Source organism: Salvelinus namaycush, chromosome 20 (assembly GCF_016432855.1).
Source record: "Salvelinus namaycush isolate Seneca chromosome 20, SaNama_1.0, whole genome shotgun sequence".
NCBI classification, from domain to species: domain Eukaryota; kingdom Metazoa; phylum Chordata; class Actinopteri; order Salmoniformes; family Salmonidae; genus Salvelinus; species Salvelinus namaycush.
This window is the reverse complement of record NC_052326.1, coordinates 40,227,582-40,243,965: the sequence shown is the minus strand read 5'-3', so window position 1 is coordinate 40,243,965 and position 16,384 is coordinate 40,227,582. Positions and strand designations below refer to the sequence as shown.

At 43.3% G+C, this 16,384-nt stretch overlaps 1 protein-coding gene across 3 annotated transcripts in view; it reads right to left on the bottom strand.

Annotated features, from left to right (window-relative positions):
• LOC120065343 (peroxisome proliferator-activated receptor delta-like) overlaps nt 1-16,384 on the bottom strand; it is a 46,207-nt gene that overhangs the window by 3,257 nt on the left and 26,566 nt on the right. For 2 of the 3 annotated variants that reach the window (XM_039016263.1, XM_039016262.1), the window contains exons 3-7: nt 11,605-11,756; nt 11,279-11,417; nt 10,923-11,143; nt 2,917-3,123; nt 39-282 (exon numbers count right to left, since the gene is read on the bottom strand). In XM_039016263.1, coding sequence (XP_038872191.1) covers nt 39-282; nt 2,917-3,123; nt 10,923-11,143; nt 11,279-11,417; nt 11,605-11,756 — 963 coding nt within the window. The remainder of the gene's footprint in view (nt 1-38; nt 283-2,916; nt 3,124-10,922; nt 11,144-11,278; nt 11,418-11,604; nt 11,757-16,384) is intronic. The other variant, XM_039016264.1, reaches the window with a different exon arrangement.

Genomic DNA, 16,384 nt, shown 5'->3' with positions numbered 1-16,384 from the left:
AGTTTTCCCGGTAGCACCAGTATAGAATCAGCACATACCTCCACAGAGGATGATGGCGGCCACGAACAGGGCCAGGTCACTGTCATCCAGCTCCAGGGCGTTGAACTTGACCGCAAACTCAAACTTGGGCTCCATGATCTCACTGAAGGGGCGCCGCAGGCTGCGCAGGAACTCCCGGGTCACAAAGCCCTTTCCATTGGCCACCAGCAACCCGTCCTTGTTCATGAGCGAGGGCAGCATGGCGAAGATGGCCTCGTGGACGCCGTACTTCAGCAGCGTCACCTGGTGGGGGGAGGGAGAACAGCAGCCTGATTATCATCGCCTGATATCTCAACTCTTTGCTTATGTCAAGTATGTACACTGCATTTGGAAAGTATTTAGACCCCTTGACTTTTTCCACATTCTGTTACATTAGAGCCTTATTCTAAAATGGATTTAATAAAACATTTCTCATCGATCTACACACAATACCCCATAATGACAAAGCGAAAAACAGGTTTTTAGAACATAGAACATGTATACATTTTCGAGTCTCATAACAAAGGATCTGAATACTTATGTAATTGTGATAGTTTTTTTTTTTTTTTTATACATTATCAAAACAAATATCTGAAAACCTGTTTTTGCTTTGTCATCATACAGTATTGGGTGAAGATTGATGGGAGGAAAAGCATTTTAGATTAAGGCTGTAAGGTAACAGAATGTGGAAAAAGTCAATACTTTGGGAATGCACTGTATACACGTTCTATATGTTATATTATAGTAGTTTGGGTCTTGAACGCTGATTGGTTGAAACAGCATTCTAGCTGTGTGTGTGTGTGAGATAATTTTATATATATATATATATATATATAATATGTGAGTGATTTTAGGGGCAAGGCCATTTGGGGCAAGGCCAAGGTCTGCCAGGGCACATAGGCCATTAACCAAAATAGCCAATTAAATTGATCTGAAAACCAAAAAACACTAGCTATTCTGTTAAGAAGAACATAAGTGTATGTTAATGTTAATATTTTTTTATTTAACCTTTATTTAACTTGGCAAGTCAGTTAAGAGCAAGGTGGCGCCGACATAGATTGTCGCCTCGCTTCCGAATCCTTAGGAACAAGCATTTCGCTACACTCGCATTAACATCTGCTTACCATGTGACCAATCAAATTTGATTTGAAGAACAAATTCCTATTTACAATGACGGCCTACCCCGGCCAAACCCGACCAATTGTGCGCAGCCCTATGGAACTCCCAATCACGGCCAGATGTGATGCAGCCTGGATTCGAACCAGGGACTGCACTGAGATGCAGTGCCTTAGAACACTGGGCCACTTGGGAGCCCAATACATACATAATAAGCCTACATGTCAAAGTGTAGGTGATAGGCTACAGTCTGTCATGTCCAGACCGATGCTGACAGGAGGGAGGCGCCTGAAAATGTAGTCAAACTTTAATTTGTCTTTTAATTACATAGATATAGGCTAAATGCCAGTCATGTTTGACAAATATAATGTAAGATAATTAATATTATCGTCTAAAGGCTTGATTCTGTCATACTCAAGGCACTGTTCGTTCAGATAGCAGAGAAAGGCCTGTTGTGCACAGCAACATCACCCGCCTGAAACTATTTAACCATAAACTTAATTATTTAAAACCTGGATGATTTTTTGTAATTTTATGAGGCATGTCTTACCGTGTTCCAACCACAGGAATGTTAAGGCAATTATTTTATAAGCACTTCCTTATTTGCCATTGAAACCAATATCTCTCTCATGTTCTCAACTTTATTTTTCCAGCAGCCAAAGACGCAATCCTAGTCATAGAACAACCCATGCTAGTTGTTGCATCTTTAGATCTTGCCTCTAAATTTCTAAAGGCTATTTTCATCTCTGTCATATGAAACTGCTCACATTCGCGGTGCACTTTGGAGAACGGTGTTTTCCCGCTAATTGGTTTTTGGAACACTTGGGCTTATAGCCTACTGCTGTGTGCGCATTGCTGTGTTTATAATGTGAAGAAATTGCCTAATAGTTGATCAACATTTTAAGCTAAACGTTCTGATCTGTTGCATCAGCCGCATTGCTTTAAAACATTTTTTTAAATGATGTACAGTGGTTGTATTAATTTGGGCTCTATCATCCCACAACTGTCCCAGAGTATGTTTGGAATATTTATTGCACAGACGAAGAAGCTGACCAATAGAATAGGTCAACTTTTGTACTATGGGGGATAGTAGATTGACATAGGTAGTGCTTTTGCTGTTCGTTACTCATCTTGTTGGCTGACGAAAAGAACATGTGGACAGTTCCAGAAGCCAAAGGCACAATCCTAGTCATATTAGCAAACCATACTAGTTGTTGTATCTTTAGATTCCCCCGAAGTTTCTAACAGAGATATTTGTCTGTCACATATGCAACCACTATCAGGAGCACTGTTTAGAATGGTGTTTCCCCCCAAATTGCATTTTAACAAATGTTTAAAAATAATGTTTTATTGGCTGCATCATCACATAAGTTGCATGTTCTATTAAGATGCATTACCATAATCTAAATGTGACTGTCATTCTGAGCACCATGGACGCCCTAATGGGTTATGCACCCAATGCATATTGGTCCGTTATATTTCTTAAATGGCCGGTAAATTAAAATATTTTTGGTCACGTTCTCCGGCGCCACATTTTCCTAACAGAAACCCTGATTGTCTTACATAGACACACAGCTGAAATGCTGTTTCAGCCAATCAGCCTCCAGGAACCAAATGACCCAGTTTATAATGGCCAACGTACCACACCACCTCTGGCCTTATTGGTGAAATATATCATAGCTTGCTATATATACACAATTCCTGGCTGTACAATAACTTTCCAACTTGGATAACAAAACTATTGATTAACGATTTGATTGAATGTAGTGTTGCTGTATATACCTGGTCGTTGAGGAAGAGGTCTACGAAGCCGGGGATGCTCTTGGCGAACTCAGTGAGCTCCCTGACCGTCTCCACCGTGGTGCACTGGCAGCGGTAGAACACGTGTACCCCTATCTCCTTGTTGGGGGTCGTGCCGTTGATCAGCTGTTTCCACACCAGCCCGTTCTCAGCCTGGCACAAGGAGTCCATGTCGTGAATCACAAAGGGCTGCAGAGGAGGGAGAGAAAAGAAAAAGGGAGAGAGAGAAGTTATTTAGTTAAGAAATAGAAGTAAAATAACAGTAACAGACTTTGCACTGGAAATTGCATTCTGCCTGTGCCTGGTTTAGGAAGATACACTAATAGGAAGAAAGTGTTTGCATACAACGGTGACACTGACATTTTGGCCTGTTCCCCTCTCCTTCCCGTCTCAGACACAACAGTGATAAGGCCTTGAGACAACCAGGATTTTTACCACAAGCTTATACACAGCTGCTAGACAACCAACACTACTGGAGAGAAGTGAAGTTTTAGTGCAGCTGTGCACCTTGGTGCTCCTGTGCCTTAGACTGCCATTCTAGAGTATAAGCTACATGCCTGTTGCTTCAATTAGTGTTGATTGAAATTAGAATCAAAAAGGCCATGGACACAATTGAAGTGCATGGAAATAACTTAAGGTATAATTTTTGAAAAAAGTATTGTTTGATGAAACATTGAATTTGGCCTTACTGCTATCAGCCCATAGAAATGCATTGAATAACAGCTTAATTTATGAATAAACAGAGTCCCTTCAAAAAATATAAGATAAAAAAATATATATTCTTGATCTTTCTTATAACTCCTTATTTTAGGCACTAAACTATCTCCATATATACAGTGCATTCAGAAAGTATTCAGACCCCTTGACTTATTCCACATTTTGTTACGTTACAGCCTTATTCTAAAATGTATTAACACCCCCCCCTTATCTACACATAATACTCCATAATGACAAAACAAAAACCAATTTCAAATTTATACTAGAAATACCTTATTTACTTAAGTATTCAGACCCTTTGCTATGAGACTCAGGTGCATCCTGTTTCCATTGATCATCCTTGAGATGTTTCCACAACTTGATTGGAGTCCACCTGTGGTAAATTCAATTGATTGGACATGATTTGGAAAGGAACACACCTGTCTATATAAGGTCCCACAGTTGACAGTGCATGTCAGAGCAAAAACCAAGCCATGAGGTCGAAGGAATTGTCTGTAGAGCTCCGAGACAAGATTGTGTTGAAGCACAGATCTGCAGCATTAAAAAGTCCACAAGAACACAATGGCTTCCATCATTCTTAAATGGAAGAAGTTTGGAACCACCAAATCTTTTCCTAGAGCTGGCTGGCCAAACTGAGCAATCGGGGGAGAAGGGCCTTGGTCAGGGAAGTGACCAAGAACCTAATGGTCACTCTGACAGAGCTCCAAAGTTCCTCTGTGGAGATGTTGTTTTTCTGGAAGGTTCACCCAATCTCTGCAGCACTCCACCAATCAGGACTTTATGGTAGAGTGGCCAGACGGAAGCCACTCCTCAGTAATAGGCACATGACAGCCCGCTTGGAATTTTCCAAAAAGCACCTAAAGGACTCTCAGACCATGAGAAACAAGATTCTCTGGTCTGATGAAAAAAAGATTGAACTCTTTGGCCTGAATGCCAGGAGGGGATGTTTTTCAGCGGCAGTGACTGAGAGACTAGTCAGAATCGAGGGAAAGATGAACCTAGCAAAGTACAGAGATTCTTGATGAAAACCTGCTCCAGAGCACTCAGGACCTCAGACTGTGGCAAAGGTTCACCTTCCAACAGGACAACGACCCTAAGCACACAGCCAAGACAACATACGAGTGGCTTCAGGACAAGTCTCTGAATGTCCTTGAGTGGCACAGTCAGAGCCCGGACTTGAACCCGATCAAACATCTCTGAAAAGACCTGAAAAAAGCGACGCTCCCCATCCAACATGACGGAGAAGAGAGGATCTACAGAGAAGAATGGGAGAAACTCCCCAAATACAGGTGTGCCAAGCTTTTAGCGTCATACCCAAGACGCTGTAATCACTGTCAAAGGGGCTTCAACAAAGTACTGAGTAAAGGGTCTGAATACTTATGTAAATGTGATTTCAGTTTTTTATTTTATATAAATTTGCAAAAATCTATAAAAACCTGTTTTTGCATTGCCATTATGGGATATTGTGTGTGGATTGATGAGGTAAAAAAACAACTTAATCCGTTTTAGAATAAGGCTGTAACGTAACAAAATGTGGAAAAAGCCAAGGGGTCTGAATACTTTCTGAATGCACTGTACTTCCATGAATCTTTCCATTCAGACTAGCATCCAAGAGCAAAACAACCAACATGTTCAGGAGAGACTTGCCTTTCCACAGAGGGGTCATATTAGTGTGTAGCCCAAACGATTCAGACAGAAGTTGGCAGATCGGATGTACCAACTTCAGATCAATCCTGCGAGGCTTATGGGGGCCGTAAAGCAAAATGGAGAACACCATCGTGTTCATGGGAGCGTTCAGACGCTACAGACGTTTTTGTGAGAACACAGATTTTTGGGATGTCTCATGATCTGAAAAACACAGCTCTAGCTTTGTCACCTTTCACCATAGATGCGGAAGGCAACATAGGCGGATGCAGTGGGTTGAGACGCAGCCCATGCAAAAACAGTTATCTTGTATTTTTTTATTTCACCTTTATTTAACCAGGTAGGCTAGTTGAGAACAAGTTCTCATTAGCAACTGCGACCTGGCCAAGATAAAGCATCTCAATTCGACACATACAACAACACAGAGTTACACATGGAATAAACAAAACATACAGTCAATAACACAGTAGAACAAAAGAAAACAAAAAGTCTATATACAGTGAGTGCAAATGAGGAAAGATAAGGGAGTTAAGGCAATAAATAGGCCATGGTGGCGAAGTAATTACAATAAAGCAATTAAACACTGGAATGGTAGATGTGCAGAAGATGAATGTGCAAGTAGAGATACTGGGGTGCAAAGGAGCAAGATAAATAAATAAATACAGTATGGGGATGGGGTAGGTAGATGGGCTGTTTACAGATGGGCTATGTACAGGTGCAGTGATCTGTGAGCTGCTCTGACAGCTGGTGCTTAAAGCTAGTCAGGGAGATATGAGTCTCCAGCTTCAGAGATTTTTGCAGTTCGTTCCAGTCATTGGCAGCAGATTGGAGATGCTTAATGTAAGTCTGGAAGGAGAGTTTACAGTCTAACCAGACACCTAGGTATTTGTAGTTGTCCACGTATTCTAAGTCAGAGCCTTCTTCTGCATTGATCGGTTGAATAGCATGCATTTAGTTTTACTTGCGTTTAAGAGCAGTTGGCGGCCACGGAAGGAGAGTTGTATGGCATTGAAGCTCGTCTGGAGGTTAGTTAACACAGTGTCCAAAGAGGGGCCAGAAGTATACAGAATGGTGTCGTCTGCATAGAGGTGTATCAGAGAATCACCAGCAGCAAGAGCAACATCATTGATGTATACAGAGAAGAGAGTCGGCCCGAGGATTGAACCCTGTGGCACCCCCATAGAGACTGCCAGAGGTCCGGACAACAGGCCCTCAGATTTGACACACTGAACTCTGAGAAGTAGTTGGTAAACCAGGCGAGGCAATCATTTGAGAAACCAAGGCTGTCGAGTCTGCCAATAAGAATGTGGTGATTGACAGAGTCGAAAGCCTTGGCCAGGTCGATGAATACGGCTGCACAGTAATGTGTCTTATCGATGGCGGTTATGATGTCATTTATGACCTTGAGCGTGGCTGAGGTGCACCCATGACCAGCTCTGAAACCAGATTGCATAGCGGAGAAGGTACTGTGAGATTCGAAATAGTCGGTAATCTGTTTATTGACTTGGCTTTCGAAGACCTTAGAAAGGCAGGGTAGGATAGATATAGGTCTGTAGCAGTTTGGGTCAAGTGTCCCCCCCCCCTTTGAAGAGGGGGATGACTGCAGCTGCTTTCCAATCTTTGGGAATCTCAGACGATTCGAAAGAGAGGTTGAACAGGCTAGTAATAGGGGTTGCAACAATTTTAGAAAGTGTGGGTCCAGATTGTCTAGCCCGGCTGATTTGTAGGGGTCCAGATTTTGCAGCTCTTTCAGAACATCAGCTATCTGGATTTGGGTGAAGGAGAAATGGTGGGGGCTTTGGCGGGTTGCTGTGGAGGGTCCCGGGCAGTTGACCGGGGTAGGGGTAGCCAGATGGAAAGCATGGCCAGCCGTAGAGAAATGCTTTTTGAAATTCTCAGTTATAGTGGATTTATCGGTGGTGACAGTGTTTCCTAGCCTCAGTGCAGTGGGCAGCTGGGAGGAGGTGCTCTTATTCTCCATGGACTTTACAGTTTCCCAGAACTTTTTTGAGTTAGTACTACAGGATGCACATTTCTGTTTGAAAAAGCTAGCCTTAGCTTTCCTAACTGCCTGTGTATATTTGTTCCTAACTTCCCTGAAAAGTTGCATATCACGGGGGCTATTCGATGCTAATGCAGAACGCCACAGGATGTTTTTGTGCTGGTCAAGGGCAGACAGGTCTGGAGTGAACCAAGGACTATATCTATTCCTAGTTCTAAATTTTTTGAATGAGGCATGCTTATTTAAGATGGTGAGGAAGGCACTTTTAAAGAATAGCCAGGCATCATCTACTGACGGGATGAGGTCAATGTCATTCCAGGATATCCCGGCCAGGTCTATTAGAAAGGCCTGCTCGCAGAAGTTTTTTAGGGAGCGTTTGACAGTGATGAGGGGTGGTCGTTTGGTCGCAGACCCATTATGTATGCAGGCAATGAGGCAGTGATCGCTGAGATCTTGATTGAAAACAGCAGAGGTGTATTTGGAGGGCGAGTTAGTTAGGATGACATCTATGAGGGTGCCCGTGTTTACGGATTTGGAGTTGTACCTGGTAGATTCATTGATAATTTGTGTGAGATTGAGGGCATCAAGCTTGGATTGTAGGATGGCCGGGGTGTTAAGCATGTCCCAGTTTAGGTCACCTAGTAGCACGAGCTCAGAAGATAGATGGGGGGCAATCAATTCACATATGGTATCTAGGGCACAGCTGCGGGCAGAGGGAGGTCTATAGCAAGCGGCAACAGTGAGAGACTTGTTTCTGGAAAGGTGAATTTTTAGAAGTAGAAGCTCGAATTGTTTGGGTACAGACTTGGATAGTAATACAGAACTCTGCAGGCAATCTTTGCAGTAGATTGCAACACTGCCCCCTTTGGCAATTCTATCTAGGCAGAAAATGTTATAGTTAGCGATGGAGATTTCAGGGTTTTTGGTGGTCTTCCTAAGCCAGGATTCAGACACGGCTAAGACATCCGGGTTGGCAGAGTGTGCTAAAGCAGTGAGTAAAACAAACTTAAGGAGTAGGCTTCTAATGTTAACATGCATGAAACCAAGGCTTTTACGGTTACAGAAGTCAACAAATGAGAGGGAGTGGGAGTGGAGCTAGGCACTGCAGGACCTGGATTAACCTCTACATCACCAGAGGAACAGAGGAGAAGTAGGATAAGGGTACGGCTAAATGCTATACGAACTGGCCGTCTAGCACGTTCGGAACAGAGTAAAAGGAGCAGGTTTCTGGGCACGATAGCATAGATTCAAGGCATAGTGTACAGACAAAGGTAAGGTAGGATTTGAGTACATTGGAGGTAAACCTAGGCATTGAGTAATGATGAGAGAGACTAGAGATATAGTCTCTAGAAACGTTTAAACCAGGTGATGTCATTGCATATGTAGGAGGTGGAACAACATGGTTGGTTAAGGCATATTGAGCAGGGCTAGAGGCTCTACAGTGAAATAAGACAGTAATCACTAACCAGGACAGTAATGGACGAGGCATATTGATATTAGAGAGAGGCATGCGTAGCTAAGTGAACATATGGGTCCAGTGAGTGGTTGGGCTGACTGGGGACATGGCGATTCAGACAGTTAGCAGGCCGATGCTAACACGCTAACAGTTAGTAGGCCGGGGCTAAACAAGCTAGCAGTTAGCAGACCGGGGCTGACAAGCTTGCAGTTAGCAGACCGGGTTAGCAAGCAAGCAGTTAGCAGGGGCTAGCAGTTAGCAGACCGGGGCAGGCAAGCTAGCAGTTAGCAGACCGGGGCAGGCAAGCTAGCAGTTAGCAGACCGGGGCTAGCAAGTTAGCCTTTGGGGGACGCCGCGATGGGGGTAAGTCTGTTTTTGCCTCTTCGTGCGGTGACGTCGATAGACCAGTCATGGAATTAGTAGGGTTCCAAGTAGCTCTAGGTAGCTAGCAGGCCTAGCAGGTTAGCAGAATGGGCCTTCAGCAGGCTTCGCGCCTGAGGGGCCTGTTGGAATCCAAGGGCAGATTATGTCGGTATTCCAGTCGTAGAGGATCGGCGGGGTTCCGTGCCCCGTACCGGCAGTAGAAGGGTTCCGGATATTGTAGCCCAGGAGTGGGCTTCGGTGGTAGCACAGGAGCCCTGGCCGGGCTAGCTTCAGGCTAATTGGTGCTTGCTCCGGGATGGAAACGCTAGCCAGGAGTGGTCACCCGGGATTGCGGTTAGGTAGTTGCGAAGATCCAGATGAAAATGTTCAGAGTTTGCGGTAGGAATCCAGGGATATGGAGAGAAATAGGTCCGTTATGCTCTGTCACGTTGTTCGAACTGGCGAAAGCTTTCCGAGCTAAAGGTTAGCTGATGACCACTAGCAATGGTTTGCTAACTGATAGCTGGTAGGTAGTTAGCTGGCTAGCTTCAGTTGAGGGATTCCAGATCCGAAGTAAATAGAAATACTTTAGAAAAAAGCAGATCCACGCCACATTGGGTGAGGCGGGTTGCAGGAAAGTATTTAGAAGTTGAGGTTTAGGAAAATATTTTTAAAAGATATGCGAAGAAAAAGATATATACAAGGGACACAACAGGACAAAGACGTCTGACTGCTACGTCATCTTGGATGTATCTCTAGTTTAAATTGACAGATTTTGATGGTGATTTTTACAATTATGCTAATTCGATTCCCGCATAATGACATTGACTTTGGAGGTCAATACAGATGAAAATTGGAGCTGGTCTAAGGGTAACATATGTTTTATAGTCAGTATGCAGACTATGTATACACAGTACTGGGCTACAGATGGTGTTAAAGTATTATGTGTCTGTACTGTATGACGCTGGAACTGAAGTTAAAATATCAAATGTATAATATTTACATATGGAAAGAGTATGGAGCTGGTGTTAAAGTATTATATGTATAGTGAACAAAAATATAGACGCAAGTGTTGGTCCCATGTTTCATGAGCTGAAATAAAATTTTAAAAGCCTATTTCTCTCAAATTTTGTGCCCAAATTTGTTTACATCCCTGTTAATAATGAGCATTTCTCCTTTTCCAAGATAATCCAGCCACCTGACAGGTGTGGCATATCAAGAAGCTGATTAAATGGAATGATCATTACACCTGTGCACCTTGTGCTGGGGACAATAAAAGGCAACTCTAAAATGTGCAGTTTTGTCACACAACACAATGCCACAAATGTCTCCAGTTTTGAGGGAGAGTGCAATCGGCAATGCTGACTGCAGGAATGTCCACCTGGACTGTTGCCAGATAATTACATTTTTATTTCTCTACTACCATAAGCCACCTCCAACGTCATTTTAGAGAATTTGGCAGTACGACCAACCAGCCTCACAACCGCAGACCATGTGTTACCACATGGCCCAGGACCTCCACATCCGGCTTCTTCGTCTGAGATCAGCCACCCAGACAGCTGATGAAACTGAAAAGTATCTGTCTAAATTAAAGCCCTTTTGTGGGGAAAAAACTATTCTGATTGGCTGGGCCTGGCTCCCCAGTGGTTGGGCCTATGCCCTCCCAGGCCCACTCATGTGAAACCCATAGATTAGGGCCTAATGAATTGACTTCAATTGACTGATTTCCATGAACTGTAACTCATTCAAACTGTTACAAATTGTTGCATGTTGCGTTTATATTTTTGTTCAGTATATTTCATTTACATATGGATACGCTACTGGGCTGGAGCTGGTCTTTCCGGTGAGGATGCTGCGAGCCTTCTTCTTGGTCATGTTGAGGTTCTTCAGATAGGCGTTGTTGACTCGCTTGGCCAGGGATTTGAGATCTGAGCCATTAGGGTTAGTGGTCGGGACTTTCTCTCCCGCCAGGAGGCCCGCCACCAGCTTCCTCTTCTCTGCCTCCGGCATGCGGCCATACCGGATCGCTGGGAACAAGCAGGAAAACTCATTTTAGTCTGCATCCATAAATTGGGGATACTCACAAGTACTCACTGATGGGGTACATCCCCAACTTTCTCCAGTAAACATGTGAGAATAGGAGGAAGGTGGTTGTGTCTCACCGTCATGGGACATGCCCAGCAGCAGGCACTTCTGGAAGCGGCAGTACTGGCACTTGTTTCTGCTCTTCTTCTGGATCTTACAGCTGCGCTCACAGCGCTCATAGTCCAGCTTCATACGGATGGTCCGCCGGAAAAACCCCTGAGAGAAACCGAGTCAGTAGAGGGGGGGAAGAAAGCAAAAACAGTGAGAAAGGTTTTATTAGATATATAGAGCAGTAGACTTTACAGTTTATAAATTATGCAAAGAGCTGCTCCAATACATTTTACGTAACACATTCTGGGAGCCTCCTGGGATCTTCCCATCCCTTCAATCACTGCTTCCTCACCTTGCAACCCTCACAGGCGTGTACTCCATAGTGGAACCCTGAGGCCTTGTCTCCACAGATACGACATTCCACATTGATCCCGGCCCCCGTCCCATCCTCTCGACCCAGGAGGAGTTGGTCCGACAGCGATGGAGACGACGTCTGGGACAGATCTGGAGAAAGATAGATAAGGGAAGGTTCTGTTATTCTAGGGCTCTGAATCCCTGACTGACTTTAACTAGGGACAGGAGTTTCTCCTGATCACATTACCAGACAAGGAACATCTCCTCGTCATATAAATATACTTGTATTATATTTGGGATTACTGAACAGTTCAATTACTCATATAGTTAGCAATCCACATGGAAATGTGTGTAATATGAAAGCATTTCTCTGTAATACTGGAGTGACTGTAAAGAGATGGAAGTGAGATAAGGATGACACTGGAGTCAGACTAAAAATGTTAAAGTTAATGTTGGTGGCACCAGTCTGGACAGTATATTTATGGCTTTGCGTGTATCACTGGGCTATATGTACATTTACCAACACTACCTCAACAATGTTATGTATATGTGCAGTGATTAAAGTACTTAAGTAAAAATACCTTAAAGTACTATTTCAGTCGTTTTTTGGGGTATCTGTACTAACTATTGATATTTCTACTTCACTAAAATATTGTACTTTTTACTCCATACATTTTCCCTGACACCCAAAAGTACTCGTTACATTTTGGATGCTTAGCAGGACAGATTTTTTTTCTAATTTACACACTTATCAAGAGAACATCCCTGGTCATCCCTACTGCCTCTGATCTGGCAGACTCACTAAACACAAATGATTAGTTTGTAAATTATGTCTGAGTGTTGGCGCATGCCTCTGGCTATCCGTAAATTTAAAAAAAGAAAAAAAAAGAAAATGGTGCCGTCTTGTTAGCTTTATATAATGAATTTTAAAATATTATATACTTTTACTTTTGATTGTTAAGTATATTTCAGCAATTACATTTACTTTTGATACTTAACTGTATTTAAAACCAAATACTTTTATGCTTTTACTCAAGTAGTATTTTACTAGGTGACTTTCACTTTTACTAGTCATTTTCTATTAAGGTATCTTTACTTTTACTCAAGTATGACAATTGGGTACTTTTCCCACCACTGTTATGTGCAATGGGAGTTTGGCGTGAGTGCACTTGCACGCATGTTTATGTGCATGTTTCTATATGTGTAAATGCAGTGGTGTAAAGTGCTTAAGTAAAACTACTTTAAAGTACTACTTAAATCGTTTTTGGAGGTATTTTTACTTTACCATTTATATTTTTGACTACTTTTATTTCATGACATTCCTAAAGAAAATAATGTACTTTTTACTCCAAACATTTTCCTTGACACCCACAATGGTCAAATTCACACACTTATCAAGAGAACAAACCTGGTCATTCCTACTTCCTCTGATCTGGCGGACTAACTAAACAAATGCTTTGCTTGTAAATAATGTCAGTGTTGGTGTGGCCCTGACTACTTTTGATACTTAAGTATATTTAAAACAAAATACTTAGACTTTTACTCTAGTATTTTACTGGGTGACTCACCTTAATAGAAAATGACTCGAGTAAAAGTATTTTAACTTTTACTCAAGTATGACAATTGAGTACTTTTTCCACCACTGTGTAAATGTGTATGTGTCAAGGATCTGCCCAGTGCTGGTGAGTTCCAGCCTGCTCCCTCCCTGAGGTGTAATCTCTGCCACTGCCTGCCAAAGGGTTCTCCCAGTGGAGCCCATGAGCTATGCTAGAAATGCCAGGGGTAGGAGACACCATAGAATAACACCGGCTAAGAGGGACAATCGGATTAAAGTGACATTCCATTCCAGAATTTAGAACCATGTGCGTTCCACTCCACACATTATGTTCCAACCATGTGTTCTGTTCTATCCGTTCTGTTGCTAGGGGGATTTCTCCAACACCCTGTTTAAAACTAGAATAGCAAGGAGGGACATTACATTATAAGGCAACATTCCATTTCAGAATTTGTAACCAAGAGCCTTCTGTTCTATCCACTCTGCTACACACCATACAAACAGAATGGAGTAGAAGGAACAATCCACTTCAATGCAATGTTCCACTTGAAAATTTAGGACCACGTTACGGGTGTTCTAATCTATCCATTTAATTCTAGGTTTAACCTGACGGCAGGGCTACATTGCTAGGCTAGGCCAGGATGAAAACATGGGAAACCCAGCAGAGCAGAGGCAGGCCGGGCAGCGGAGAGCCACACAGAGAGCGAGAAGGAAGAGGGTCTGAGCTCCGCTGTGTGGGAGGAAGCAGAGGCGCCTGAGGAGAAGTAACTCCCCCAGAATGAGAACAGACTGACAGACCAGCCGAGGGGGTTCTCAATGCCTCATCCATGACCACTTTCCTCTCTCTAAGAGACTCTTTCCCAATTAATCTTTCCTCCATTCCTTGCATCTTATTTCCTTGCCTCCTTCTCAAAAAACATTGGAGAATAGGGTCAGTGGGGAGAGACCTTGAGTCTTCTCCTATATGGCTGAGAAGGAGGCGAGGAGAGAAGATGTTAGGAAAGATTCATTGAGAAAGCGCCATAGTGTGCATCAATCAATCAAATCTATTTATAAAGCCCTTCTTATAAAGCCCTTCTCAGCTGATGTCACAAAGTGCTGTACAGAAACCCAGCCTAAAACCCCAAACAGCAAGCAATGCAGGTGTAGAAGCACGCGTATCAGTCCAACACTAGGTTTTAATGATGAAGAATTCAGTGAACTTGCTTTTCTATTTGTATAACGTAAACTCTGCTTAAACATGAAGCACCTCATTGCCACCTTAATGTGCCTCCTTGGGGTAAACTATCAAACACTGAGTAGATAGAGATGTTTTCCATCTCCAGTATTTTTACCTTCAGTACTTAAACTGCCTGTTGTCCAGCGCCTGAGAAGAGTGGTGTTATTAATACGTTTCAGTGGCAAAGTTGCGTGACAAGAGTGTAGTCGTTTCGAGGGAAACACTAGATGTTGCTTGTCTGCAGCGATACTGTTTACTTGAAACCCTAATAGAGTGTAGTGTAGTCTGACTCATTCTCAATGTTTTTACGAAAAATAAAACAACTTCAGAGACCTCAACTGACCTGACCGTCGTACAGACCACATCCTAACAACATTAGTTCCTTTGAGAAGGTGCCATCTCCCACCTGCCAAGACAAACACACACAGCTCGACTGACCAGACTGGAACATTTAGGTTGGCAGAGCTTGGAGAGGAGGCCAAATATGACCAGATTGTAGGAAATAGAGAAGAGTCCTATACGGGAGAATAAAGGAGAGAATGTCTACATGGCCCTGTAGAGAACAAGGTTTCTCATTCCATTACTCCCAGACCTCCACCTAGTTCTGTTCCACTACCTCATAAAATGTCTCCTATTGATTTTAATAGAACACCATGGAGGATGTCTCAGGAGCCACTGGTGGAGGAAACCGTGAGAGCAGTGTCCTCTTGGTACAGTAGCTGTTTGGTCTGACTGGTTGGTGTAAACGCTTTACCGAGACACATTGAACTGCTCCATGTACTGAGGGTGTGTGTAAGTTGGTGAGGGTGTGCATGCGTGTGTGAGTATGCACGCATGAATGGCGGTGTAACTATGTGTGTGTTTAAGTGGACTGGAGATAACGATCTCTCGTCCGTAAAACACAAACAGAGAGGCAGTGCTCCATATCAAAGGGTGTCTGTATCTGGAGGAGAAGTCAATGGGCCTCTCAAGGACACAGGGCTAACCATTCTCTAAAGCCATTTGTGGATGAGATCTAGGCCTGCAAATTAAGTTAAGGCTAATTGCCGACCATTTGTTTACAAGGTACTAGGGCTGTCACTGACTAAAGAAATCTTGGTCGACCGAAAGTCCTCTGTTCGTTCGACCAATCGATTGTATGTGGACACCTGCTCATAGAACATCTAATTCCAAAATCACGGTTATTAATATGGAGTTGGTCCCTGCTTTGCTGCTATAACAGCCTCCACTCTTGCGGGAAGGCTTTCTACTAGATGTTGGAACATTGCTGCGGGTCAGGGCTCTGAGCAGGACAGTCAAGTTCTTCCACACTGATCTCAACAAACCATTTCTGTATGGACCTCGCTTTGAACGAGGGCATTGTCATGCTGAAACAGGAAAGGGCCTTCCTCAAACTGTTGCCCCAAAGTCGGAAGTACAGAATCATCTAGAATGTTGTTGTATGCTGTTAAGGTGTTAAGGTTTCCCTTCACTGTAACTAAGGGGCCTAGCCCGAACAATGAAAAACAGCCCCAGACCATTATTCCTCCTCCAACAAACGTTACAGTTGGCACTATGTACTGGGGCGGGTATCGTTCTCCTGGCATCTGCCTGCCCAGTGACGCGAGCCTACCAGACGAGCTAAATGCCTTTTATGCTCGCTTCGAGGCAAGCAACACTGAAGCATGCATGAGAGCACCAGCTGTTCTGGATGACTGTGTGATAACGCTCTTGGTAGCCGATGTGAGCAAGACCTTTAAACAGGTCAACATTCACAAAGCTGCAGGGCCAGATGGATTACCAGGAAGTGTACTCAAAGCATGCGCGGACCAACTGGCAAGGGTCTTGTCGGGTTCACCTAGGGGTCATGAAAAGGGTTGTACCAAAATGTTTGATGAATTAGAATAATTGATGATGCTTATGTTTTATTAATAGTAGGGGAGGGGTTATAAGACCCCTCCCTCCTTACATTTATAGGGTCCTAGACTACAGATTAACAATATATATATATTCATTATATAGTTT